The sequence below is a fragment of the Meriones unguiculatus genome, chromosome 11 (genome assembly GCF_030254825.1).
Source record: "Meriones unguiculatus strain TT.TT164.6M chromosome 11, Bangor_MerUng_6.1, whole genome shotgun sequence".
Classification (NCBI taxonomy): domain Eukaryota; kingdom Metazoa; phylum Chordata; class Mammalia; order Rodentia; family Muridae; genus Meriones; species Meriones unguiculatus.
Genome location: NC_083359.1, coordinates 40,837,527 through 40,864,404, shown reverse-complemented (window position 1 = coordinate 40,864,404; position 26,878 = coordinate 40,837,527). Strand labels below are relative to the sequence as shown.

The 26,878-nt window shown below is 51.2% G+C and overlaps 1 protein-coding gene and 1 long non-coding RNA gene across 2 annotated transcripts; one reads left to right on the top strand and one right to left on the bottom strand.

Moving 5' to 3' along the window:
- Window positions 1-6,077, top strand: LOC132646336 (uncharacterized). The gene is made up of 3 exons (XR_009584507.1): window positions 1-398; window positions 1,490-1,695; window positions 5,504-6,077. It is a non-coding gene; the product is annotated as an uncharacterized LOC132646336 (long non-coding RNA).
- Window positions 6,078-6,091: 14 nt separating this feature from the next.
- On the bottom strand, window positions 6,092-10,278 carry LOC110553047 (brain-specific serine protease 4-like). Its single transcript, XM_021644793.2, has 6 exons — window positions 10,121-10,278; window positions 9,403-9,429; window positions 8,802-8,973; window positions 8,387-8,661; window positions 7,002-7,159; window positions 6,092-6,528 (listed from the first exon to the last, which is right to left on the bottom strand). Exons 1-6 carry the CDS (start codon window positions 10,239-10,241, stop codon window positions 6,322-6,324), a joined length of 960 nt encoding a protein of 319 aa, XP_021500468.1. The 5' UTR covers window positions 10,242-10,278; the 3' UTR covers window positions 6,092-6,321.
- Window positions 10,279-26,878: the final 16,600 nt, after the last annotated feature.

Sequence of the window (26,878 nt, the reverse complement as noted above, 5' to 3'; positions counted from 1 at the left end):
TGGGCAGAGGCCGTTCTGTGCTTTCTGTGGATGTTTGCAGCTGCTCACAGGAACTGGTCCTTGGTTCCCTGAATGGATGGCCCGAGAACATAAGGGTCAGAGCAACTTGGGGAGGACAAGCCATTCTTCTGCCACCATGCAGAACCCTGACAGCCCTGACAAGCCTTTAAGTGGCAGTTCCGGGAGCTTGAAGACACAGCGCTCCCCAAGGACAGCAGGGAGGCTCTTTCCCATGGTGCTCTGTGGACTGGGACGCCGGCAGGAAGAGAGAAGAAGCAAAGACGTGCTCTTGAATTACTATGAGATGAAAACCAAGGACTCCTGAAAACACCTGGAGGACGTTTTGAGAGTCCAAAATTCTTGGGAGCCGGTTGGAGCCCAAATCCTTCATCATCTGGGTAATTTATTGTGATTTGATTATGCTGATGACATTTAACTAACTCTTTCTTGCTTGCTTTCTTGCTTGCTTTTGTTCCTGAGACAGAGTTTCTATGTGTAGCCTTGGCTGTCCTGGACTCACTTTGTAGACCAGGCTGGCCTTGAACTCACAGCAATCCTCCTGCCTCCGGCTCCCTGAGTTCTGGGATTACAGGTGTGCACCACCCTGCCTGGCTCTGTACCTCTTTCAATAACAAGTAGACCTCTGATTTTAAGGCCAGAGTTTACACAGCTTTCTCTTAAAATCTTCCTGCAAGTTCAAAACTACTATGAAATAGAATGATCGAAGCAAGCATGTCATTGGAACACGATTTACACAAAGGATAACACCAACAACAGTCAGGTCCAAAGGAAACTCCATTTCCCCAAATTCAGGGGATTCGACAAAAGCCAGCCTTCCTCAGGAACTTGTGGAGCCAGTTCCTCTCTTACCAAAAGAAGCCAGTTTTCCTCATCACTGGCAGAAGGCACAAATTACAACCTATACACATAATACCAAAGCAAGTGCTGGCCTCCAGGCTCCCTCAGCATCACAAGTCCCTGGACACATGTCAGAGTCTAGCCTGGCACCCAAGCCCTCCTCAACCCCTCTCCTACCCTAAACTCCCCCAGCTCGGGGCTTCCCTCCCTCAGCTACTCATTCTCCTTATAATCCTGCTATGTCAGTACACTCACTCTGTCCTTGTCCCTCGCTCTCCCCTCTATCCCTCTATCTCTCTGCTCTGCTCCTGCTTCTCTCCTGGCCAGGTCCAGACTGCGGGCTCTGATCCATCTACTACTTTCTCTCTCATCTTCCAGATGCTTCTGGCTGTTCTCTCTCTCCTTCCCCTTAACCATACCATGGAGCAGTCGATTTATACACCAACCATCGGGGATAACATAAGAAAAAGAAGCCAGACAGAAGGGAGCTCCCTAGGGGGCAGGCTGCAGCCTGCTGCGCCATGTCACCCATGGCTTTGGAATCTTTGTTCATTGCCGTTGGTTGTGATATTAGTCACTTTCCTCTTCGTGGCCAATTGCTCAGCTTGTTTGCTCCATTTATACTGTCCAGCAGCACAACTCAGGGAACAGCACCATCCACAACAAGAAGGATGCCCCCCACCGCTAACCCAAGACAGTCCCTCAGAGACCCATCTCCCACGTGACTCCAGATCTCATCAAACCCACAACTGACAGTAACTGTCACAGAGGCCGGCTTGCAGCCTCATGGTCCTAAGATGACTGCTGACACGTGGGCATCTGCATCCATGACTAAAGGTAAGCTGACGGGAAGGGACGTCCCCAGCTGAGTGTGTCCCTTGTATCAGAGGAAACAAAGTCTTACTAGGAAGCCACTCATCTCACTGGTCAACAGTCCCATAGAACATGTGACTTACTGACCATAAAAAAAAAATTGGGAAATTGTAGTGTCTAGGGTGGAAGAGGCAAGGGAGAAGGATGGGCAGCGGGGGAGAGGTGTGGGCCAACCAGTGGAGAAGCCCCGTGGCTAAGTGTGTGTTTTAAAAGCCTTGTCTGTGTGTGGAGTGGAGGAGAGACTAGGAGACAGACAGACTCCCTGGTAGGCAGACAGATGGGGAGAAGGGCCTTGTCTAGGCTATAAAGATGGTGAACTTCAAGATGGCTGCCTTCTTCTTCACCCTCCTGGCCTGAGACAAAATCCTGGCAGCTTGAAACAAAGGCCTTGTAGGCTTCTGCCTCTCAGCAGCAAGCCCCCTGTAATGAACCAGCTGACCGTGTTTGAGGCCAGATCAGGATGAGGTCCAGCAAAGGTTGTATGTAGGCTAATCAATCATCCTGTCTTTCCTCAAACTGACCAATGTTAAATTGGGGGAGGAAGACTCTTAAAACCCCAGGCCTTGAGAAGATCTGACAGTTTTTGGCTTTGGGTGGCCAGCTCTGTCCTGCGGAGAGTCGTTTTTTCTGTTTGTCTGCTGTGTGCCTGTGTTTCCCCACCCCCAGTATTTTAGGCTGATTATGTCTGCTCCTGTTTGTGTACCCAAGATTCCTCTGCGGGTGCCTGTCCTGCTCCAGATTTCCCTGTCTCTTAATCCTCTAACTGGCTGAGAAAAGGAATCTGATCACGACCCCTACCTAAACTCCTACACTGTCACATTGGGTACGAGAGGGCTGCTGAGATAAACTGTGGGGAACTCACTCAGGATGTGCCCCGCAACCAAAACTTTGCACTGGGTAGAAGGAAAGTCCCTTTCAAGAGTTCAGAAATTCAAGAAGCTGAGCTGGTGGCTCATGCCTATAATTCCAGCACTCAGGGAGCCCAAGGCCGGGGGATCTCTGTGAGCTCAAAGCCAGCCTGGTCTATAAAGAGAGTCCAGGACCACCAGGGCTACACAGTTAAACCCTGTCTCAAAAAGAAAAAGAAAAGAAAGAAAAAACAAACAAACCGAGAGTTCAAATTTCAAGGTGAGGAGCAGGGGAATACCCAGGAGTGGGGGGGGGGGCAGCACCCAGGCCTCAGGGCTGCTGCTGGCATTTCCTTGCTGTGATGACTTTTGTTGCAGACTATTAGGTCCGCACCCAGCTGTGCAAGGGCCTTGGAAGACTGATGGTGCCCAGGAAAGGCACGTTTGCCAGTCGTCCTCTGAGAATGACCGCAAGTCCAAGGTCTCCACCTGCAGCCCCCAGCAGGTTTCATGGCCCCTTATTCAGAACAGGACATGCTCCAGGCATGCCCTTCTTGGGCCACAGTGCGTACAGTGAGGCCTGGAGATGCGGCCTAGCACTCTGAGCTGGGCATGTACCCAAGGGCACTAGACACAGGAACGTTTTGAGGCAATGGACCTCAAAATGGGGATTTCACCAGGGCTCTCATGCTGGGAGAGGCAAAGGCTAAAGCCTGGTGCCAGCTAAAAAAAAGGGCCTTCAGACCATCTAGCTTGAGAGACTGGAGCTGAGCAGATGATGGCAGGACTAAAGACACAGAAACTCTGGGGTATGTGGGAAGGAAGAGGTGCCCCTCACCCTGGAGTGTAGATGAAGCCTCTTGCCAGCCAGAACATAAGAAACCAGCATAACTAAGAACTAGCTGTAAACCTGCAATTCTCTAGGAAGTTCTTCAGCAACCCCATTGAGCGAAGGCCGTGTCCTAACACCCTAGGGTTTGTTGTTTTCCTTTAGTAGATTACAATTCCACCAGAGGCCTGGGCAGAACTCCCATAATCTCAATTACCAGAAGAGATTAAGAGCACATGCTAGGTGTGTGTGTGTGTGGGTGGGTGGCTAGCAGTCTTTTGAGATGTGAGTTGAAAACCACCAGAGCTGACTACGCGGCCAGTGCTAAGACAGCCAGCTGCACCTGTCTCGCTGGAGCCTGTGCACACTCTTGAGCGTGTGTCACCACTGTGACTCTTCTCTGAGAAGCCTGCACTGATACTTTCTTACCGTCAGTGTCCCTTACTCTCTGCCGAGAATCTCTCTCTCTCTCAACACACACATTTAAGGTCTGTGTTAAAATATCTTTAATAAGATCCCTGAGGCTGGAGAGATGGCTCACTGGCTAAGAGACGGCTGGTCTCCAACCATCTGTAACCCCGGTTCTGGAGGATTTAAGGCCTCTTCTGGCCTCTGTGGGCGCTGCATGCACGTGGCACACAGGCACACGCGCAGACACTATCCATATAGAATAAACGCGCTTAGCGGAACCCTCAACTCTGTTTCATTAATACCATCTAGTCCTGGAATTGTTTTCAGCATTGAAAACATGAATCCTGATTGGACACCAAGGTCCCTAAAAGATAAGGGGAACTCAGAAGGATGGGTCAGCGGAGGGGAGTGATTGCTAGTGATAGCCAATTATTTAATTTAATTTTAAGAAAGATTATGGGGACTCCTCAGGCTGCTGAAGAGGACAATATGGAGTTGTGTTGATGTCCCCTCACCACTGACAGGACCACATTTTGACCAAGATATCACACCTCTATTTAACTCTAAACTTTATGTCAGTACCCCAAAGATGGCCTTAGGGCATCAGATCTCATCATTTGTTGTTCTTTCTAGTCTGGAATTATTCTCAGTGTGGCTGTACTGAAAAAAAAAAATCCCTTTTTCTGGCTTGTTTGCTTGACCTGCAACTGGAGCCCAGGGAATGGTCCTGACGACAGATAATATGTTTTGGGAACAGCTGAAGACTGACTTCCCATAGACAAACACAGCCACCATCCCACCTAAGCCATCAATTGGGGACCTCAGGTAGCTGTTGAAGGCACTTCAGCAGTGTGATGCTGGAGGCAAGATGTGAGGGATGGACTGGACACACGAGCCTGGAGGAAACGGTCAGAGTAAAGGAGAGGACAGAAACAGGACAGAAAGGGGAAAGCTAAAGGAGAAAGGTTAAGAGCGTGAAGACAGAAGGAGCAGGAAACAGAGTAGAGGGAGAGGGGACTGAGGGAAGGAGAGGGGGCAGCCAGGGAGAGCCAGGAGGTAAGCACGCGGGAAGGGTAAGGGGCGATGGCAGACAGAGGACACGAGGTCACAAGAGGACTGTGGGGACTCAGCCAGGCATGTGCTAACACCCGGGGCATGAGTCACCAGGCACTGCCAGGCTGCAGCCCTTACAGGCAGGTGGCCGGTTTGGGCTGTTTGTTTTTAAACACTCTTTATTGCTTTCTAACAATCAAATGAAAGAAATCAAAACCACACAGGGCAGGTGCGTCTTGGCGGCGGTGTGGACTTGACTCACACGTAAGAGGCCCTGGGTTCCACAGCTAAGGTGTGGGGGATGGGACAATGGGAGCAAATCTTTCGGGACTGGACTTGCCTCAAAGCACGCGGCACACACAAACCTGGGCAGCATCCACGTCACCTCTGTCGTTTCTGGTAGGAGATACTGTTTAGCAAAGATTGTTGCAGTCCGCTATTGGGGCTGGCTACTTTCTGACATTTATTTTTGGTGAATCTCCGGGTGTAAAGCAGACACTCACCCAGCATCTGTGAGAAGTCCACAGCCCTGCCCGGGGAGGGAACAGCAGTGTGTGGAGGGAGGACTCAGGCAGGGGCCTGCGGTGCAGGGCTGAGGGACATCAGACTTCAGCTGCAGACATTCTGTTAGCCACAGACCTCCTCATCGCCTGGACCACGCTGTCGCCACACTCCTCCCTCCTCCGCGCGGACAGGAGAGGTGATTCAAGCCTGCTGCCTGAATGTTTTGCACCTCCTTGGTGGAGAGGAATTTATGGGCTCAGTGGCGAGTCACCCCATGAATCAACAGCCGGCAGGGTGTAGGAAGACAAGGTCTGGCCGAGGCCCGCCTGAATTTGCTTCAAGAGCAACTGACTCTGAGGCCTGCAGTAGGGAGAGGACCGGATCTGGCCTCAAAAGGAGCCAATCCCCGTTCTCACAGGCTTCTCAGTAGCCAGCCCTGCTTTGGTGAGAACCCCAACCTTACCCTCTTCAGTATAGCACAGCCATGTCCTTGGGCTGCAGTCTCCTGCCTCCCCTACCTGCCGCCTCAGAGAAAAGGCTAGCAAGAGCAAGGAGAGCCCCATTCAGGGGGCCGAGATGGAGCTGTGGCCAGTACCATGTGCAACCTCACGCTAAAAGCATCCCAGTATTTTTGTCCTAACTGGATTCTTGCCTCATGTGTCCCCAAACATGGGAGAGAGAGAGAAAAAAAAAACTGAGAATAATTTATTGAAACTGGAATAAATATGTGAACATGGTTTTACAAATATGTATTTACAAGCTATTTACAAATAACTAAAAAATCATTGAGAGAGAAAGGTGGCCTCAATGAAGGGGCGGGGCTTCGTGGTGGGCGGGGCCAAGAGGTCCCTGCTCTCCTGTGCAGGCCGCGGGCGCCCCCCGGAGGTAGAAGACATATTTACAGCAGAGAGAGCCGCCTGAGCTGCTTCTCTCCAGATTCCCAACTTAGGAGCTCCCGGTGTCCCCACGGTCCTTCAAGTGCCCGCGCAGCTGCACCCCTTGCACGATCCTCTGCACCCAGAAGCGGTGAGCTAGGAGGCTGGTGTACACACCGGGCCGGTTGCGCTCAGCGCAGCCCTCTCCCCAGCTGATTATGCCAGTCAGAAGCCAGGCGCCATCCACCTGGCACATCAGGGGACCTCCAGAGTCACCCTGCGGAGAAGAAGGGAAGTCAAGGAACCCACGCCGTCAGGCAATGCGCACTGCCCCAGTATCCTTGGAGGCTGCGGTACTGGGCCACCCGGTCTGTGGAGAACCAGCCTTCCAAACAGAACCGCTTCTGTTGGCATGTTCCCCCCTTACTGCCCCCCCACACACACACAACCACAAGGAGCAGGAGATGAGACCGCTTCTGTTTAGAGGATTAGAAAGTCCTTATACCAACTGGCAACGTAGGCACTGCAGCCAGGCTATATGCTGGCCACCTTGGGACTGGCCCCTGGGAACAGGATTCTAAGCCACCAGGCCATCCTCAGAATACCAGCTGCCAAGCTGCCGTGTTAGCTCTGAGGCGCTCTGTACGTAACCACGTGTAAACAAGAAAATGAACGGCTCAGCCGGGCTAAAGGGGGCCCACAGCAGCTTTTGAGTCTCCCAGCTGGGGCTCATAAGGAACGGGCACTCACCAGACAAGCGTCACGCTCCCCTTCCAGGTAACCAGCACACAGCATGTCCTCAGTGATGGCTTCCTGCCCGGCACCCCGCCAGTACAGGCGTTTGCAGAGTTCGGAGTCGATGATGGGCACCTTGAGCTTCTGAAGGATCTGAGGGCGGGGCAGGGGCACTGGGAACAGAAGGAGAGAGTCAGGTCTGCTCTACGGAGCATTCTCCGGGTGCTTTCAGGAAGCCCTGGTACAGGATCTCTACCTCCTGGCCCAGGGTGTTCAGACATGGATGTGGAGTGCTGGATTTTCTGTCTTCAAGAGGCTCCCCCACCCTCACCATGCCCACAGAGCATGCCCACATGGCATTCCTAGACTTCCTACAAGGCAGTGTGTTTGGTAGCCCCTAGGCTCCGAATTCCCTCAGCCCCACACCCTCCCTGGGGTTAGTCTGTGGACCCCAAGGAAAGGCTGCAACTGTAGAGTCCCCGCATCCGCCCGTGTCCGAGCAATTCTGGACCCAGGTTACGGATCCGGCTTTCTACCCTTTCTCCTTATGTCATCTAGGTCTCTGCTGTTATCTTCCATAGATCATTTCTGCTTGTTGGGGCTTATTCCAGGCTCTGTCGAGCTGCCATCTGCCTTCTCATGCTCTCTTCTATCTCTTTATTTCAACTGGTTTGTGATTGGAGATGGTTTCTTCCAAACCTCTAGACTTGGTTTGAAAGTCGTGCTTTATAGCCATAGACATTTCCTCCTGGGAATTTTCCTTGCAGTTCAGAGGCTACTACTACCAGGGGCGGCTATTCCCGCTTGTGCTGACTGCATTTCCATGTTACCACCCCTCCCACCACATCTACCCATTCCTGTGTCAGTCATCAGCTTTGAAAATCAAACTCCCTCTCTCTGTCCTGGAACTCACTATGCAGGCCAGGCTGACCTTTAACTTACAGAGTTCTGTCTCTCAAGTGCTGGCACTAAAGGTGTATGCCACCATGCCTGGCCTTTTTTCTCTCTTTCTCTTTCTTTCTTTCTTCCTTCCTTCCTTCCTTTCTTTCTTTCTTTCTTTCTTTCTTTCTTTCTTTCTTTTTTCTTTCTCTTTCTTCCTTCCTTCCTCCCTTCCTTTCTTCTTTTTTCTTCCTTCCTTCCTTCCTTCCTTTTTTCTTCCTTCTCTTCTTGTTGCAAATCTCTATCATTGCTTTAAAAGATAGCCAAAGATTCCTTTCACCTAGAGATGACCTAAAAATTGGCAGTTCTTTTCTTTGACTTCACTTCTCTAGTCCCCGAATCATTTTTTTTTCTTGTCTCTATAATGTATATATAGCCTCTACCCTCTCCTATGCCTGGTGTTTGCATCTGAGTGGCATCCAGCTGTCCCCGACCCTTCTGGATTTAGAGGAGGACTGTACCTCCATCGCGAATGCTTCCCCAGCCTGCGATCCAGCAGTCAGTGTTGGGAGGGAGCTGGACAGAGGAGTCAGGTAGGCAGATGGGCAGGATCCGCTCGGAGAATTTGATGGAGTGTTCCAGGCGCACCAGGGCAATGTCTGCACGGGTCCCCTCCTGAGAATACCTAGGGTGAGGCAGCACCCAAGCAACACCCACTTTCTGGGACCTTGGGCCTGGGTTCTCCAGCTGCCAGGCCCCTAACAATATTGAGAACAGAAATGGCTTGTCCACACTGCTGAAAGGAAAGGGGGAGAGGGAGATGTCAGAGAGAGAATGCCTGGTACAGTGACAATCAAATCAACAGAACCCCTGCCCAGAGCCTGAGGCAGAAAGCACAGGTCCCGAGGGATCAAGGGCAAACCTGCTCTCACATACCTCCTGAAGCAGTGTGCAGCTGTGACCACCCAGCGGTTGGTGAGCAAGGATCCTGCACAGTGGTGGGTGCCATTCTTGAGGATGCTAACGATCCAGGGCCACTGGGCATCTGTGCTGTCTTCACCACCCACAACCCGGTTCAGCTGCTGGGGCTTCCCGCAGTCTGGGGACCCTGGCAGAAGGGATGGAGTTCTGTCATCTCCGCAGACACAATCGTCTTCTGGCTCGCCTGTCGGCCCACCTCCAAGCCCTCCAAGGCCTCAAGCCTGTGTCCCAGCTCAGCATGTGCCCAGCACAGGGCTGACTGCAGGGTGAGTCCCTGTTCCTTTTAGCTCTTGGATGGATGGCCTTTTCCCTTCCTCCAGCCCTTTAGCTGGCCTTCCCTCGCCTCCCTTAACCTTGATTTCTGTGGTTCTGTTGGCCTCTTACCCATCTGTCCTTCCAGCCTTTTCTCCTCTAGATTCGTCACCCTTTTTATAGCCCACTCAAGCTCTTCTTTCCTGAATTCCTTTTTTCTCGAGTTCCTGCTCCCCTCTGACTGCAGTCCCCACTTCTGACCTACCCCACAGGGTAAGATACAGAGACCACGGGTCACACTCACCGGGAATGTTGGCAGCTCTGAAGGCAGCTGAGGGCAAGAGAACAAAGAGGGTCAGGCCCGGTGTGAGAAGCCCCGTGCTCCATATCTAAAGGACCTCCATACTGGGCCCTCCAGCACCATTCACACATGCATACGCACATACACACACACACACACACACACACACACACACACACCACAGCTACCTCTAAGCCCTGCTTGGGACAAACATCTTTAGACCCTGCCTCCCAGGCCATCAGTTTTTGTCCCATCATGCTACAAGGAGGAAGAGAGCTTGGAACACACACACAGGCACCCAGGTTTTCTGCCCCCAGCTCCCATGAAAGCAGCTGTCCCCTGGGCAGCTGTTCTCCTATTCCAGAACAGGAGTAGACCCAAGATGTAAACCATAGAGGAGGAAGCAGGAGACGGAGGACAAAGGGAAGTGACATGGACAAGATGTGATGAGCCACAAGGATGAGAGATGTGTTCCCGAGCACTCACCCACATTCAGTTCTCATAGCTTCCAGGGAAACTGAGGCATGGAGCACGGAGCTAAACAGCATGCCAGAGGCAGGGGAGCAGAGACAGAGGCTCAGGGAGATGAAAGGAGACAATGGGAAGAGGAGAGAACAAATTCAAGGGAAGGTGCTGAGCTGAGCTGTCGAGGAGAAGGTAACTGTGGGTAGGAAGGGGGAGGGAAAGGGGGAGGAGGGAAGGAGCAGCCCTTGGGGCTCACCTGTGGAAGCCAGCAGCATCAGAAAGATTAAGCTCCTGAACGGGTCCCCACCCAGTGCTGGGGAAGGTCTGGAAACCACCACAGCTGATAGGGGTGGAGACCCAGCGAGGCTGTTGGCCATCTCAAAGGACCTAAGGGCTGTGCTGGTTGGGACTGGCAGGGTGGGTGGCTGTAGTGTGTAGGGTTCCCTACAGGTCGCCCCAGGTTTTATCCTGTGAGGAGGAATGCTGTTGGACCAGTCTCCCAGGTGGCTGAGACTGAGCCACTCAGACTGTGGGTCAAGGAGGAGGTGGGGTTGCCAGGAGGAAGCAACCAGTTACTGGGGCTAGGGGGTGCCATCAGGAGACTGGATTGGGAGGGGGGGTGTTCAGGCTCAGATGTGTGCCCAGGGTACACCTGCAGAGGGGCTGGTAAAGACTTGTGTCTTTCTAGGGCATGGCTTTACCACTGACTGTCCAGGTAAGCAGAGGAAGATCCCTGTGGCTTGCAGAGCGGTTGGGTGGGAAGGGGCTCAGTCTGGAGTGCCTACAGCTGAGGTAGAGAGTCTTAGGATCCGCTGTGTCCTTCTGTTGGGGTTGCCAGGGTGACCTTGTTCTTTAACGGCCCATGTCCAGTGCCCCTGGTTGCTGCCATGACTCAACCCAGATACTTGGGGCCCTGGCATCCCGTTAGCCCACTTCCCCGAAAGCTGTGACTCAGACCCCAAGGGGGCGGGCATGGTGGCCTCTTGGCCACTTGGCCAAGCTGCTCCTGGTACTTCCACCCAGTTGCCACTGCAGGTGAACCTTGGGTGACTCATTCCTCACCTGAACTCCAGGAAGCAGGCCAACCGCAGAGCTGGAGCCATGGCCTCTGCCCAGGCCCCCAGCCCACTTGGGAGAAACAGCCCTGCAGCCACACTCACATCCTGGGACCCCCACAAAGGGCCATGGAGCCGGGGTGCTGGGGCTTGGTGTGGATGGTTCTTGACTCAGTGCCGTCCGCTTGTGGCACGCTGGCATCAGGCAGCACCCAGCCACATCTTCCCAAACAAACACTCCCTCTGCCCAGAGTGAGCTTCCGTGACTGGACCGGGCTGTGGGAGGAAAAGAGGCTGAATGAAGACAACACTTCAGTCTTTCGCTCTGTACCCCACTTTTGCTGTCCCCAAGTCCCCTCATCATCCAAGATAAAAAAAAGTGGGCTGGCTTAGGGAAGTCAACAGCCTGGCGGCTGGGCCAACTTGGGAGCTCAGTGTTCCCAGCCTGACCCTGGGGGGAAAGGGGAGAGAAGGGGTGCGGGTCACAGAGGCGCTCTGAATAATAAATAAACAAACAAACAAACTTATCTGCAAGAATAAGTGTGTATAAGGGGATCTTAACGCTGCTCCTAGGGAAGAAAGAGAGGTTGATCTTTCTACGGCCAGCCACAGCTCTCCTGGGAGCTCCCTGTCCTGTGTCTCCAAGCAGTCCAGAGCTGGCCCTGCAAGGCCCATGCTGCCCACCTCAGTTGTTTGGGGCGAGGGCGATAGCAGGCCCAGTTAACATGGATTCCCCCCTCCGGTGAGGTGACACCCTGCATAACCTTGCCAGGGTACGGTGGGCTGCAAACAGGCTGGGGGGTGTGCTGTGGGCCACTGTATCGGGAAGGAGGCAGGAGGCAGTTTGGGTCAACCTGTGGGCAAGATGAGGCAGAGAGCCCCTGGCCCGCCCCACACCACACATGCAGAATGTGTGGCCTCAGGAAGCCCAGTGGTGCATTCTTCTCCCTCCTGTGATGGTGGATGTCACTACAGGAGGAGCCGAGATGAGGCCATCTTCTCTAAGGCTATAGAGCAAGTGGGGGGGGGCACTCCTTCTCACGTGTTGCCCCGGAGGCCGCTTCTGCACCCTCAGCTGCTCCCACACTTCTCTAACACACTCCCTGGTGACACGGAGGGCTTTGGCCACCCCAACTCACTCCACAAACATTTCTTGGGCCCCTGCTGTTTGGCAAGCTCTGTACTAGGGTCACTGGGACATCCAGTGAGGAGTGAGGCTCAGGTCCTTCACAAGGGAAACTCACATCTCCCGGGGTGGGAGGTGAGTAAGAATAATGAGGTACCTCAGAGGTGGACCTTGAAGTGTGCTGAGACTCCCTGATTGGAAGGCATGTCCTCCAGCCATTCTCAGTCCCCCAGCCTGTTGCCTGCTGCACACATACTGGGTCAAATGAATAAGTGATTGTGGAAGATATGAGGCTGGAGCCCAAAAGCTGCAGCCTCCTGCCTCTGCATTTCCTCTGCCCCCAACCCCCCAGCTTCCTGACTCATTGTCCTGGGCACCTAACTGGCAGGCACATCCCCAAGCTGCTGCCTTCTTTGAGATGGGTGACCAGGAAGTAGCCCCCTACACATACAGCAGAAGAGAAGCTCAAGAAGCTAGATGGAGATTTCCTGGTACAAGCTCTGAGACACCCCCCAATTCCTAGGACGTGAAGAGCCAGTACCCAGGGAAAGGGATGCAGCTCCCTCCCGGCGGGATTCGACATCCAGCACAATGCTTCCGGAGTGCCTGCCATGCGCCAGACTCTCGCCCCACACCCCAGCTGCACTTCACACTGTGCAATAGATGGATGAGGTGCCCGGCCCTGCCACCCACACCACGGGTCCCTGCCAGCCTGCTCGGGGATGCCAGCCAATTCACGCTGAGGTGTTGATGACTGATAGGGCCTCGGGAGCACTTACACGCTAAGAACAGCTGGAGCCAAAAAATGGTGACTCACCCGAGGTGGCGGTTCAGACGTGGGCCCCGGGGAGTCAGGAGACACGCTTTGAACAAGGTTATCCATTCTTCATCCAACCAAAGGCTGCTGGGCACGGCCTAGTACTGCTGGTCCTTGTACAAAGTCCTGGAGCCATCAAAGGAACTAAGGCAGGACCCGTTAAGTCAGTCGGCAAGAATCACTCAGCACAGGGAAGGGGAGGGGAGGGGAGGCACTGACCTCAGTGATAAACCAAAGCAAAGCCTTCTCTGATGGCCAAAATGCCACCGAAAAGTGAGTCAATCTGCCAGTGGTGGTGTCTCGTGCCTGCAATCCCAGCACCAGGGAGACTAAAGCCGGACAGCCTCTGCAAATCTGAGTCCAGCCTAGGCTACAGTATGAGTTCTAGGCAAGCTCTCTCCGCTGTATATACTCCAGGGACTCGCGGCCAGCGAATGGCCCTGCTCACTTCCCACATCAGTTAGTGTAATTGGGATGATTCCCCGAAAAGCCTGCTTGGAGGCCCACCTCCCGAGTGGCTTAGAAGGGGAACGGAAGAAGCCAGCTGGGCATCATCTGCGCCCATCACCCTTTGCTTCACGACCATAAAACGCTGCCTCCTGCTGCCGCCGCCATGCCTTTCCCAGCCATAACGGAAGGGTTTCCCTCCAACGACGGGCCGAAATAAACCTCTTCCTTAAGTCCATTTGTTAGGTTGTTGGAAGAACTCTTTTCCTGGGGAGATGCAAACAAATGTCTGTCCTCTCCTCACAGGGTTCCAGGGGCAACCCAAAGTGCAACTCCAGCCCACCGCAGCGCAGGTTGTGGATGGAACCAATGAGTTTACGGGGTTTTACAAGTCATGGGTGAGGGGTTGCTTTACAGGTGGCACAGGTGGCCCCAGATAGCCACACTGCCGGAAAAACGTCACCCCGGCACGGATGACGGCTACCTCGAAGCTGTGTAGACGGAATCCTCCCTTTTAGCTGACCATCCCAGTCTGTATAATCTAGCATCAAAGGGCATGTGAGTTAGGGAAGAATCACATACAGATCTGGCCAGACAGCGCAGAAGGGCGCAGCTGGGCTTCGGGGCGCAGCGGACCTGTCCACCCCCTCCTTCTATAAGGGAACATCAGCAGCTATCAAGCCTGATCTCAGGGTCTCTTACAAATAGTCACAGCTGACGCAGACGGTGGCTGTCAAACTCGGAAAGTGGCGTCCTGCAGCACCCGCATTTTGTCACAGTAATGGGGAAACTAAGGCAGAAACCTGGTGCCAGTGAGAGGGTCATCGCTGTGATGAATCTGACCATGCAGTCTGCGGGCATTTGGACTGGCCTTGAGAGTAATGTGGAAGACTTTAATAAGCTTTAGAAAGCTGTGATCAGGGGCTGGTGAGATGGCTCAGTGGTCAAGGGCGCTGTCTGCTCTTCCAGATGGTTCTGAGTTCAATTCCCAGCAACCACACGGCGGCTCACGACCATCTATACTGGGATCTGATGCCCTCTTCTGGCATCCAGGTGTACATGTGAATAAAGCACTCATACATTAAATAAATAAATAAATATAGTTTTATGAGGGCTAGAGAGAGGCCAAAGGTTAAGAGCACTGGCTGAGTCCAAAGGTCCTGAGTTCAATTCCTAGCAATCACATGGTGGCTCACAACCATCTATAATGAGATCTGGTGCCCTCTTCTGGTGTGTAGGCATGCAGGCAGGCAGAACACTGTATAAATAATAAATAAATAAATCTTTTTAAAAAGTAGTTTTATGGCTGGGGGTCACCACCGCATGAGGAGCTGTATTTAAGGGTCACAGGGTTGGGAAGGTTAAGGACCACTGATCTAGGGTGTTGACTATGCCAGGGCTAGGCTACCTACCAAGGAAAACCACAGGCACAGAATAGAGCTGACCTGGGAGAGGCTGCAGGGTCTCAGGGATGAACCACTCACACCCTTTGGAACCCAAATGATGCTACCACATCATACTCAGGTGCCAGATACGGCACTGCAGGGTTCCCTCAAAAATCCTGGTGTTGCTTTACTCCAGTTTTTTCATGCTACCTCCACATTCTTCCCTTATGGGATGGGACTATTTGCTCTGTGCCATTTGTTTCTGCAGCTTTATGTAAGCAAATATAAAGCATGCCTGTGAGCCTTGCTGCCCATTTTCTTCACCTTGCAGCCCGGCCTTGTCATTAGTGACTCTGATGGCTGGCTGTGCTGCTCTTTCTGTGATGGCCTGGCGGTTCTTAGAGGAAACATTGTGAGTGACTCAGCACAGCAGGATATCAGGAGCACTTCCAGCTCCTGATGTGGACCAGGAAGTTCCTGAAGCCAGCATGTGCTCAGTTTTCTTGTTGTTCCCATAACCAATTTTGGGCATCAGAATCTTACCCTGAGTCTTCTCCACACCCGGCTGCTGATACTTCTGGGTTTGACACGTCATCTGGCTGGTGCCAGGTGAACTTTTTGATGGTCTTGGGTTTCGCCAGAGGTTGGAGGGCAGCCATGATGCTGCATAGGAAGTGCCAGCCACCTTGCAGGCAGCACTGAGGGAGAAACTGCTCTGTGCCATTTTACACTATAAGTACATAACATAGGTATCTTTATCTTACAGGGGCTCACACAGACTGCTGTGCATCTCAGAAGAGACCTCAGCTCTTCAACAATATTAGAACTAGTAAGATTTTGGGGACTCAGGCAGGCATAGTGGCGCACGCCTATAATCCCACACTCAAGGAGAGGCAGGTGGATCTCTGTGAGTTTGAGGCCAGCCTGGTCTACAAAGTGAGTCCAGATAGCCAAGGCTACACAGAGAAACCCTGTCTCAAAAAAACAGAAAACAAACAAAGAAAGATTTCAGGGTTCATATAAATGAACTAAATGTGAGCCTTCAAGGGAAAATTATGGGGTTGGGTTTTCTTTAAAATCCCAGTTATGTTGGGAATATGTTTTTATTTCAGTCCCAGGTGTGGGACATGGAGCCGCTACAGCAGCTAACTATGATTTTGCCAGCTGAAGAGAATTTACATTTGGAATTCTGGGGACTCTTCAGAGGGTATGTAATGCCAGGGCCCCGGAGGCGCTCTAGCATCTGCAGCACCTCGGCTGCTGGTCCCTGCTGCTGCTGGTCCCTGCTGCTGCTGCTTTTGCTAGTTACTGGTTGCTTTTGCTGTTTGATGGACTGCTGGTTGCTGATTGGAGATATCCTGATGATGAAGACTGGACCTGTCCCAAGGAACTCAATGCCCTAATCACCAGAAAGTAGCCTAAAGAGATCTATTTCCCTCTATGCCCCCCTTACGCTCTATTTTTCTTTCTCTCCTGCCTAGTGTTGGGGGGTTGGAAGGGTTAGGGGTGGTGTAGGGAGATAGGAAAAAGAACCCAATAAAATAGCCAAAAGCCTGGCTAGAGGGTATCAAGTTGAGAAAGAACTGGCTTGTGGCTTGTGATACTTAATCTTCATTGTCAACTTTGGAATTACCTAGGAGACACACCTGTGGCCCACCCGGGCATCCCCAGGGAGGTTTAACTGAAGGTGAAGATGAAGCCTGAGTGTGAGGAGCAACACCCATGACCTGGGGCCCAGACTGAACGAAAGAGAAAACAGGAGAAAGCCTGATGAGCATTGTCATTCTCTTCTCTTTGTTTCCTAACTGTCAACTTGATGCCACCAACCTCCTCACATGGCCACAGCTGTGATCCACTCTGGACTCAGGTCATCATGCTGTGAGGAACTGTATCCCCTCAAACTGTGAGCCTCCCTTAAGTTACTTGTGTCAGACATTTTGTCACTGTGATTAGACAAAGCAAGTAATGCTCAGGTTGAGTGCTCACTGGTCAGCTGGGGTGTGAACGGTTTTGGGGTATCTCGTGGTCTGGCGGACCGTGGAGATACTGGGCTGCCACTGAGCCGACACTATTCTCGGATGGCTTCTCATCACCTTCCCATGAGGGCGTCCTGCCTCCACTTGATCACACTCCCAGCTGTTCTGGTAACCCGTTTCCTTGGGAACCTCCATGGCACTCGGGCTCCTCTGCCTCTCCAAAACCCAGTCCTGGGTTGTGGTCTCCCACAGAGCCCTCCAAAGTTTCCATGCCCTTAGCCTCACATTTTCTTTGCCTTCAGGCTTCTCTAGACCCCCAAAGCTCTGTCCCACCTCCCCTTCCATGGGAAGCCGACTGTACTAGTTACTTTTCTGTTGCTGTGAGGAGACACCATGACCAAGACAACTTATGGAAGAGTTTATTTAGGGCTTACAGTTCAAGAGGGTTAGGGTCCATGATGGCAGAGTGGAAGCAGCAGGCAAGAAGGTGGCAGGAGCAGGAGCCCAGAACCCACACACATCTCGGTCCATGAACAGGAAGCAGAGAGAGCTCACTTGAAACTGTAGGAGTCTTTTTGAAACCTCAAAGCCCGTCCCCAGTAACATACTTCCTCCAGCATGGGCACACATCTGAATCTTCTTCCAACAACCACTAACTGAGGACCAAGGATACAAATGCTGGACCCCTCTCATTCAAACCACCACCTCAGGCATGCCCGGTCCGACAGGCGAGAGCTGGACCACAGCTCTCCTGAAGGGAGGGGCTTCGAGGATAGGGGCTGCACAGCACGTGCCTGTGGGATCCTGGGAACTCCCGCGCCTGACCTCTGAGAACAAAGCTTTCCCTGCCCCATAATATAACCTCTTGTCAATTCCTACAGGTGGGGATTAAGCACCTCTCTCCCTGATCAGCCTTCTTTCCTGTCCTCTCAAGGATCCCCCTGGTGGGACCCTTAAACCCCGACATCTACCAGCCCACACTTTTTAAACACAGCTTTTGCTATCCGACTCTATGGATACTGGGTTTCTGGGAGCTCCACGATGATCATGTGACTCCCAGAGCATCAGGCTGGAATATAATAGCATGGCTGGTTCTTGTGTTCCACCAAGACCTTCAGGCACCCTTCATAGCTGCACTTCTCCCTGCCTGTGGGGCCCCTTTGAGCCTTTAATTTCTCTGTCTTTCCAAGGCAGCTTCCCTCAGAGCTCTTTCCTTGTAGAAGCCTTGAAGGTGTGTATACACCTACTTTGTGTCTCTGAAGCGTTGTCTGAAGTCTATGTGATGACACCTGCTGTCCCCACACCTGGGAGGCTGAGGCAGAAGGGTAATGAGTTCCAGCCCAAGCTAAGCATTGACGCCCTACCATGAGAAAAATAATAATTTTAAAGTAAAAAGATTTATAAAAGAGAAGTTGGCTGTTGGAGTTCTGAGGCATTAATCGCCCTTTCCGCATTGACTTTGTGGTTCTCACAGACAATACCCAACAGCTTGAAAGGGCATCTGGAGGAGAGATCGACCAGCCCTCCGACAGGAATATTGTTGGGCTGTCCACTCTGGGCTCCAAGACCTTCTCCCTGATCCCAGTCTGCTCGCTCTGCTTGAGGGAATAAACTTCTTGCTACGACTTCTTTGTGGATGACTCAGATGATCTCAGGTGATCTTGAAGTTCCCTTTTCATTTTGTTTGTCCTTAAAATCACAGGCTAATTAAAGGAATTCATCAGCCCGAGGATAGAGCTCAGAGGTAGATAACTTGTGGGGAGAACCAGATCCCATGCTCAGTGCCACAACCAGATTAAATTTACACATAGACAGATAGACAGATGTGGGGGTGACCCCAGCACACAAGAGAGGGTAAGAAGACTGCAGCCGGGCTGAGGCACTCTGGGCTATAGAGAGAGAACCAGGCCAGTCAAGCCCTGACTCAGTACCATGGTGATGGGTTTGCTAATGTCGGCTCTCCTTATTGGCAGGAGCCGACAGCTAACTTTCCAAATAATTTGCAAACTTCAAATGGTTGACATTATTAGCACTTTGATGAAGCAGAGCAGCAAATGCTACAGAACAGGTCATCCCCTGGGTGAAGGTCCAGAAGGTCCAGAAGGAGCCAGGCACGAGTCCAGCTGGGGAAATGGCCCAGAGAGAATGAGTTACAGAACACACAGGGGTGCCCTTGGCCGAGCTCAACTGTTCCTCACACTCCTCATGATGCATCCTGACTCATTGGGCATGAGGTAGGACCTCTGGGTTCCGAGATAGAGGTCATGGCCGGGGCTGTCTCCTGACCAAGTATCTGAGACTCACAGGGGAGTAACTGGACAGATGGGTTTTAGCCTGGCTGGAGGGAAGGTGCAAAGCCATTGTTCTTCAGTTCCAGGGTGAGCTGTATACATAGCTGAGAACCTCAGGTCTCTGCCTGGGGGGGCACCTCTAAGTCAGGGCCTGGCTGTCCCCCACCCCAGGTGTAACCTGGGCAGCCACGTCATGCCTGCCACAGAGGAAACGCGGAGAAACCAGCTTGGGCCACCCCCACAGGGCGGGAGCCACTTCCCAACACGTTCCTCCTCCCCCTCTTCCCTCCAGGGAAATGAGTGGCTCTGCTAATTGCTGCTAATGAGGAACCTGGGGCCAGTCAGTGTGGTTGTGTTTCTGCAGCCAGGAGGCTGACAGGGAGGGTGGGAGCTGCAGGTGTGTGAAAAGAGCAGCAGCACTAAGGGGTCGCCCTCCCTGCTGGAAGTCCCTGACCCCATTTCTGCTTCCACACCTGTCTCATCAGGCCATAACCTGGATCCTGGGGACCTGGACTTTGAACAGGTGTTTCAAAGAGAGTCCTTTGAATCAGATGCTCAGAAACTGGCACTGCGATTCCCAGTTGCTCAAGACTTGGGCTGGGGACTCATCCTTGATTCATTTCTTCCTCCCCACCTACAGCTGTCTTCCACATTGCATGAACATTATGAAGATGCCAGTGAATCCGGGTACTTTTCTCCATGGGCAGAGGCCCCACAGGTAAACCCAGACATCGCAACAGCCTCACATCCCAGGCTCTTCTGATGTTTAGATAAGTTTCACCAGATAGAGCAGAAACAAAGACCCGCAACCAAACAACAGGCAGAGCTCAGGGAACCCTGCAGAAGAGAGAGAGGAAGGATTGTAGGAGCCAGAGAGGTCAAGGACACCAGGAGAACACAGAATCAACTCAGCAGGGCTCATTGGGGCTCACGGAGACTGAGGCAGCAATCACGGAGCCTGTGTGGGTCTACACTAGGTCCCCTGCAAACATGCTATGGTGGTTTAGCTTGGGTTTTTCGGGGTACCCCTAACAGTGAGAGTGGGGGTGTCTCTGACTCTTTTGCCTACTCTTGGGAGCCTTTTCCCCCTATCGGGGGAAAGCCGCTTTCAGCCTCGCTGTAAGGGTCAGCGCCTGGTCTTATTGTATCTTATTCTGTCATGTTTGGGTTCTATCCCCAGGAGGCCTGCTCTTTTCTAAAGGGAAATGAAGCCCAGTAGATCTGGGGGAGAGGGGAAGGGGGATGACTAGGAGGAATGGAGGGAGGGGAGGCTTCTGTCTGGATGTATTGTATGAAAGAAAAATTAAAAAAAAAAAAAAAAGAAAAAATTATATGCATTAGGGCCAGTGCGATAGCGCAGCAGGTAAAGAGTGGCACTTGCTGCCAAGCCTGACGACCTGAGTTCTAGCCCAGGACTCACACGGCAGAAGAAAAGAACCAACTCCTGTAACATACACATGTAATAACAGCAGAATTTCAAGGTCATTCTAAGCTTTATAGCAAGACCTGGGCTATTCCAAGCTACTCAAGACTCTGCCTCAAACAAACAAACTTAGGCAAACACTAAATCTAATTTTCCAGTAAAAGCCTCCTCTTTGGGAAGTGGGTCTCAGCCGCTGGCCACTGGCCCTGCTGACCACTCTGCCTTCTCTGTTCTCACTGCTCCGGGCTCTTTCCTCCATAGCCGCACTGGCCCCCTATTTCCACCCTGCACACGCTGCTGCTGCGCAGTGTGTGTGAAGAGCCTCAGCCTTGTCCAGAGCTGGCATCTCCTTGTCAGGCTTAGTTCAAGTGGCACCCTCTCAATTACTCCTCCAAAAGAAGGAAGGCTGCAGATGGCAAATGAAACCACTGGGTGGGAGCCAGCAGGAGGCTCTGCAGCATCTGTTCTACTTCTCTCTCCTCAGAAGAATCTGACTGGAGAGGCAGTGAGGCACAGAGACAAGTTAGTTGTCACACAACTGCCACTAAGCACATCGGTCCTGTGCACTGGGACGCAGCACATGGCACCGGCTTCACGTCCCTCCTTTGACTGTAAACATAGAGTGATTTGAGTCCTCTTTTGAGCATGTCATAATACACCTTTAAAAAAAAAGATTTATTTAGCAGGGCGCATTGGCACACACCTGTAATCCCAGCACTCAGGGAGGCAGAGGCAGGTGGATCTCTGTGAGTTTGAAGCCAGCCTGGTCTACAAAGCAAGTCCAGTATAGCCAAGGCTACACAGAGAAACTCTGTCAATAGATTGATAGATAGATAGATAGATTTTTATGTGTATGACTATTGTGTGTACATATATGTATGTGTACCATGTATGGGCCTGGTACCTGGGACAGTCGTAAGAGGGCATGAAGTCCCTTGGAAATGAGTTACAGACAGTTGTGAGCCACCAGCTAGGCGCTGGAAACCGAACCTGGGTCCTCTGCAGTAAGTGCTCCTAACTGATAAGCCATCCCTCCACACCATGCTGAAGATCTGAACTGGTTCTGTTAGGCCCAGCATGAGCCTAATTTCGAGAAGGGATGAAGAGAACTCAGGAGACCGGTCTCAATGCAAAATTGCAAGAGGTTTATTTTGACCATTGTGCAATGGGGTCACCCCTGCTGGTCAGCAAGGAGTGGCACTGAGAGACAAAGGCCTTGGGTTTTTAAAGGACGAAGCACGGAATTTTGAGGTTGCAGTCTTGGCAATTCAGGATTGGATGAGGAAGCTATAAAGTAAGATAATTGGTTAGTCTTAGGTGCTCAAGCTTGGCCAATCCTGCCAATTGTGGATGCAGCTGCAATTAAAGGTGGGGGTGGTTAGCTCATCCTTGAAGATTGGGGCTGCGGGCTTTTGGCTGGAGATCAGGAGCTACTCAGAAGAAGGATTGAGGCCATCTGGGTTGGTTGCTAAGAAACACTATCTCAAAGACAAGGGTCTGGTTGTTCTTTTTGCTGAGTGAAGGTCATTGCTTGCTCACTTTTTTTTTTTTTTTTTTTTTTTTTTTTTTAGTATCTGTCCTCACAGATAGGGTCACATTCCTCCGTTCTCTCGAAAGGTACCAAGAGGCTTTAGCTTAACCTGGTCCTAAAACTCAAAACTATAGGCTTTAGAAGACATATAGGTTACAAAGTTAATCTGATCCTTTCAGTTCCTTCACTGACTGATGGTAACAACTTTGAAATGATCTTAGTAAAGTCATCATTTTGCCTTTTGGGACCTTTTGCAGACCATTCATTTCTCTCACTAAAGCTTTATAGACTGATTTATTTAGACAGCCCTGGCTGTCCTGGAACTCACTGTGTAGACCAGGCTGGCCAAGAACTCAGAGAGATCCACCTGCCTCTGCCTCCTGAGTGCAGGAATCAAAGGTGTGTGCCACCACACCGGGCTCATTAAGGTAAACGCTCTTAAAAGTGTTTCTTGTGACTGTTTGTTTTTGAGACAGGGTCTTACGCTGTAATAAACGCGTGCCTATCTCTTGTCTTGGAGCTGAAGCTAGCTTTCAGCCATGACAATCCTCCTGCCTTAGCCTCCTGAGTGCTGGGATCACAGGTATAAATGAACAAGGCCACAGTAATATACTCATCATTAACAAATTTACTCTAATTACGATCTCCATGACATTACTACAAGAAGTGACTTTGAGAGACTTTGAAACGGACCCGCATCATCTGGCAGTCCCTTTGTGTGTCTTCTGCTCAGCTATTGTCCCCTCCATTTGACAATAAAAATTATTTCAGGGACCAGCAAGATGGCTTAGCAGGCACAGGCGCTTGCCACACAAGCCTTGCTCTCTGGCTTTGATCCCTCTCCACTAAGTTGTCTTCCAACCTCCACATGGGCACTGTGGCCTACACACATACTTTTTTTTTAATGACTCCAAACATTGCATTTGATTGCTCTGTAAGATAACAACCATTTTTAAGTTTTGATTATTTATTTACTTATTTTTGGTTTTTCGAGACAGGGTTTTCCTGTGTAGTCCTGGCTGTCCTGGAACTCACTCTGTAGACCAGGCTGGCGTCAAACTCAGAACTCTGCCTGGCTTTGTCTCCAGAGCGCTGAGAGTAAAGGCGATCACTGTCACGCCTGGTTTTATTTTTGTTTCTTATTTATGTGTATGTGTCTATGTGCACATATCCAGTGTATGTGTGGGTACCTGAGGAGGTCTCAAGAGTATTGGAGCCCCTCGTGCTCCAATACTAGAGCACACAGTTGCACACTAACCAGTATGGAGGCCGAGAGCTGAATTTGAGTCCTCTGGAAGAGCAGCAAGCATCCTTAATCAAGCCCATGCCATGCTTAGTGTCTCTGCTGCTGCTGCTGCTGCTGCTGCTGCTGCCGCTGCTGCTGCTGGTGATGAATCAGATGTGTGCTCTCAGCTCCTGTTCCAGCACCATGCCTGCCTGTCTGCTGCCCTGCTCCCTGTCCTGAAGGTCATAGACTTACGCTCTGAAACTGTAAAAACTCCCAATCAATTGCTTTCTGTTATAAGTTGCTTTAGTCCTATATGAACGTGGTTGCCAAACCCTCCTAGGTCTGGCAGCAAAGATGCCAGGTTAAGGCAGACCTCCAAACCTCAGTACCCCAGTTCTGTGCTCTCCATCTTCATTCTAAGACTCTTCCAAGACGGAGCTCCTCCTTAGTCTGACATGGTGGCTCATGCCTTTAGTGCTGCCTTTAGCGGGGAGGCGGAGGCAGGCTCTAAAAGCAAGCTCCCAATTAAATGCTTTCTGTTATAAGTTGCTTTGGCCATAGTGTCTCCTCACGGCAATAGAACAGTAACTAATACATACAAAACACTCATGCACATAAAAAATAAATATGAAAATAACTGATCAACCAATTAAAAGAAAGTCTCAAAACTTTTACTTAATTAAACAAGCTATAGGCTATATATTTTCTTTTCACATTATTGAACTCATATTACTACACTAATTGGATTTTAAATTGTACTGTAGCCTGGCACCTTCCCATACCAGGAAGTCATTCATAACATGATTATTAATGTCTATATAACTTCCCATTGTAAAACACAGCAACACTTACTTAAGCTTGTATTTTCTCAGACTGGACACTCATTCCTTTTAACTGTTACACATAATGTCTCAATAAACCTGTTGAAAATCTTTGAAAGCATCTCTAATTACTTCCTCGAGTTCGGTTCCTACAAGGGAAATAGCTAGGCCAAAGGTTATAAATTTATTTACAGCTGTCAATGATGTATTTTATCAGATCATGCTCGGGAAAGAATAGCAATTCCTCTCCTCTCTCTCTCTCTCTCTCTCTCTGTCTGTCTTTCTCTCTCCCTCTCTCTCTTCATGGTAGGGAGAATGGCAGCACGCAAGGAGGCATGGCACTGAAGCTGGAGCCCAGCGCTCACAGCTTGAGATCCAACCACTGGGCTGAGGGAGCTGGGAAGGGCATGGGCCTTTGAAACCTCAAAGCTACCCTCAGTGACACACCTCCTCCAGCAAGGTCACACCTCCTAATCCTTCCCCCAAAACAGTTCCACCAACTGGAGGCCAAGTGTTCAAATATATAAGTCTATACACTGGACTACATAACAAATTGGAGGCTGGCCTGGATTACATGAGCCTGTTAGAAGAATAAAATAAACCAAGGAATTCCAACTCACATTAGGGGAAGCAATACACTGTGGATGCATTGTGCCTTAACTAGTCCAGGAAGGGCAAACTTTGTAAACAACCTTACCGCGGAGTGCAGGACAATCCCCAGTCACAAGCGTTTCCCTAACACTTCAAGCCCTTTCCATCATGATACACGAAAGCAATATTAAGCTACTAGCGCTGTTTAATCCTGTACGAACGTGGTTGCCAAACCCTCCTAGGTCTTGCAGCAAAGGGACCAGCTTAAAGCAGACCTCAAAACCTCAGTATCCCAATTCTGTGCTCTCCATCTTCATTCTAAGACTGTTACAACCCGGAGCTCCTCCTTGGCTGGAAGTGGTGGCTCACGCCTTTAGTGCCGCCTTTGATCCGGAGGCAGAGGCAGGTGGCTCTCTTTGAGTTTGAGGCCAGCCTGGTCTATGAGTTCCAGGGCAGCCAGGGCTACACAGAGAAACCCTGTCTCAAAACAAACAAACAAGACAGAGCTCTTTCTTAACCTAACCCCAGTGTACAACAAAAGCTTGCTGTCCTACCAGCTGTTTGTCAGTAGTGTTTGTCTGGAAGCTACTATCTTCTAGACATAGAAGCTGCCATGTCTGCTGACGAAACCTTGTTCCAAGCAAGAAATGCTTTGCCCAAGACCGTGGGAGCTCCAGGAGAACGCAGGCTTCCTCCTCTGATCCACCGGCCTAAGCCGAACAGGCCCTGTCCTGTGTAGCCCAGGTGCTGTCTGTCAGGGTGACTCAGGAATGCTCCTCCCAGGGCGTCCTGAGCAATCCAGCTGGGCGAAAATATAAACTGAGGGACCAGTGGCTAATTAACTCCAGCCAATTAGTGTCTGGACTTCTGCGGATGCCCAGACAGGGCGAAGTGTGGTCACCACTCGCCGGATACTGGGAAGGTCGGTAGGCCTACTTCCAGCAACAGAAGCAGCCGGGTGGGGACAGCGGCTGGTGGGGTTTCCTCGAATGCCAGGGGTGCTTAGGGAAATGCTCACAGAGAGCCTGATGACCTGGCTACGAACGGGGCCGCAAACAGCCTTTGGACGTCCCCGGACCCCCGCCCAGCCTGTGTGTGACCCAAAAAGACATCACCATCGCTCTTGGGAGCAAAGCAGGAGCCGGAGACCCAGCCGGCCACCTGATCTCCGGTTTCTAGCTGAGAATCTCTGCGTCTGTTGCCACCTAGCGGCCGCGGGCAGAGCCTCAGGCCTCGCTGCTCCGAGAGCCGAATTCTTAACGCAGAGCTGAGCCTGTAGAGCTGATGATTAGATTCTCGTGAATTATACAAAATGGATATTGAAAACATTTGGGGAACATTAGCCTAGCATGCCCAAAGCTCTGTGTTTAACTCCCAGCGCATATAATTTACTACTGCAAATATAATTGTGTGTGCATGCGTGTGTGTGTGTGTGTGTGTGTGTGTGTGTGTGTGTGTATGAATATTGAGGGTGCTGAAGAGAAGGCTCAGCAGTTAAAAACACTGATTGCTCTTTCAAAGGACCTGGGTTTAATTCCAATCACCTACATGGCAGCTCACAGCAGTCTGTAAGCCCCAGGAGATCCGCTGCCCTCTTCTAGCCAACATGTGCACTGGGCGTGGAGGTGATGCATAAACATTTATAAGGGGCAAAGCAACCAAACACATTCATTAATATCTCAAGTTTTACATTTACGTTGGAAGCCAGGCATGGAGGCTTCATGCCCTTAATCCCTTGGGAAGCTGAGGCAGGCTGACTGTTGTGATTTTGAGGCCAATCTGTGTTCTAGACCAACCTGAACTACAGAGTGAGACTCTGTCTCAAAAAGAGAGAGAGAGACAGAGAGAGAGAGAGAGCCAGGCCCATGCCTTTAATCCCAGCACTTAGGAGGCAAAGGCAAGTGGATCTCTGTAAATTCAAGGCCAGCCTGGTCAATAGAGCAAATTCTAGGACAGCCAAGGCTACTCACGCACACACATACAAACCCTGTCTTGAAAAACTAACAACAATCAAAATAGGGAATGAGTTTGAGGGGAACACCATGGATTTTTCAAGCAGAAGACAAGAGAAGAATGTTTTGAAATGTCTGGAAACTTGGAAGGAAAAATGAAGGCAGGGAGCGTGCTTGAGGTATGAGATGAGCATGTAAAGATGAGGCCCAGATCAAGATCTGTGCCAAGACACCTCCACAGTGGAGAGGGCCAGGGGTGGGTAGCAGGATCAGGCCATCGTCATCACATGTTGCAGGCTTTGGCTGGAGCCAACATCAGAGATCCAGGGACACTGCATTCGCAGTGAACCAGTGCTGACCCTCTGTGAGCC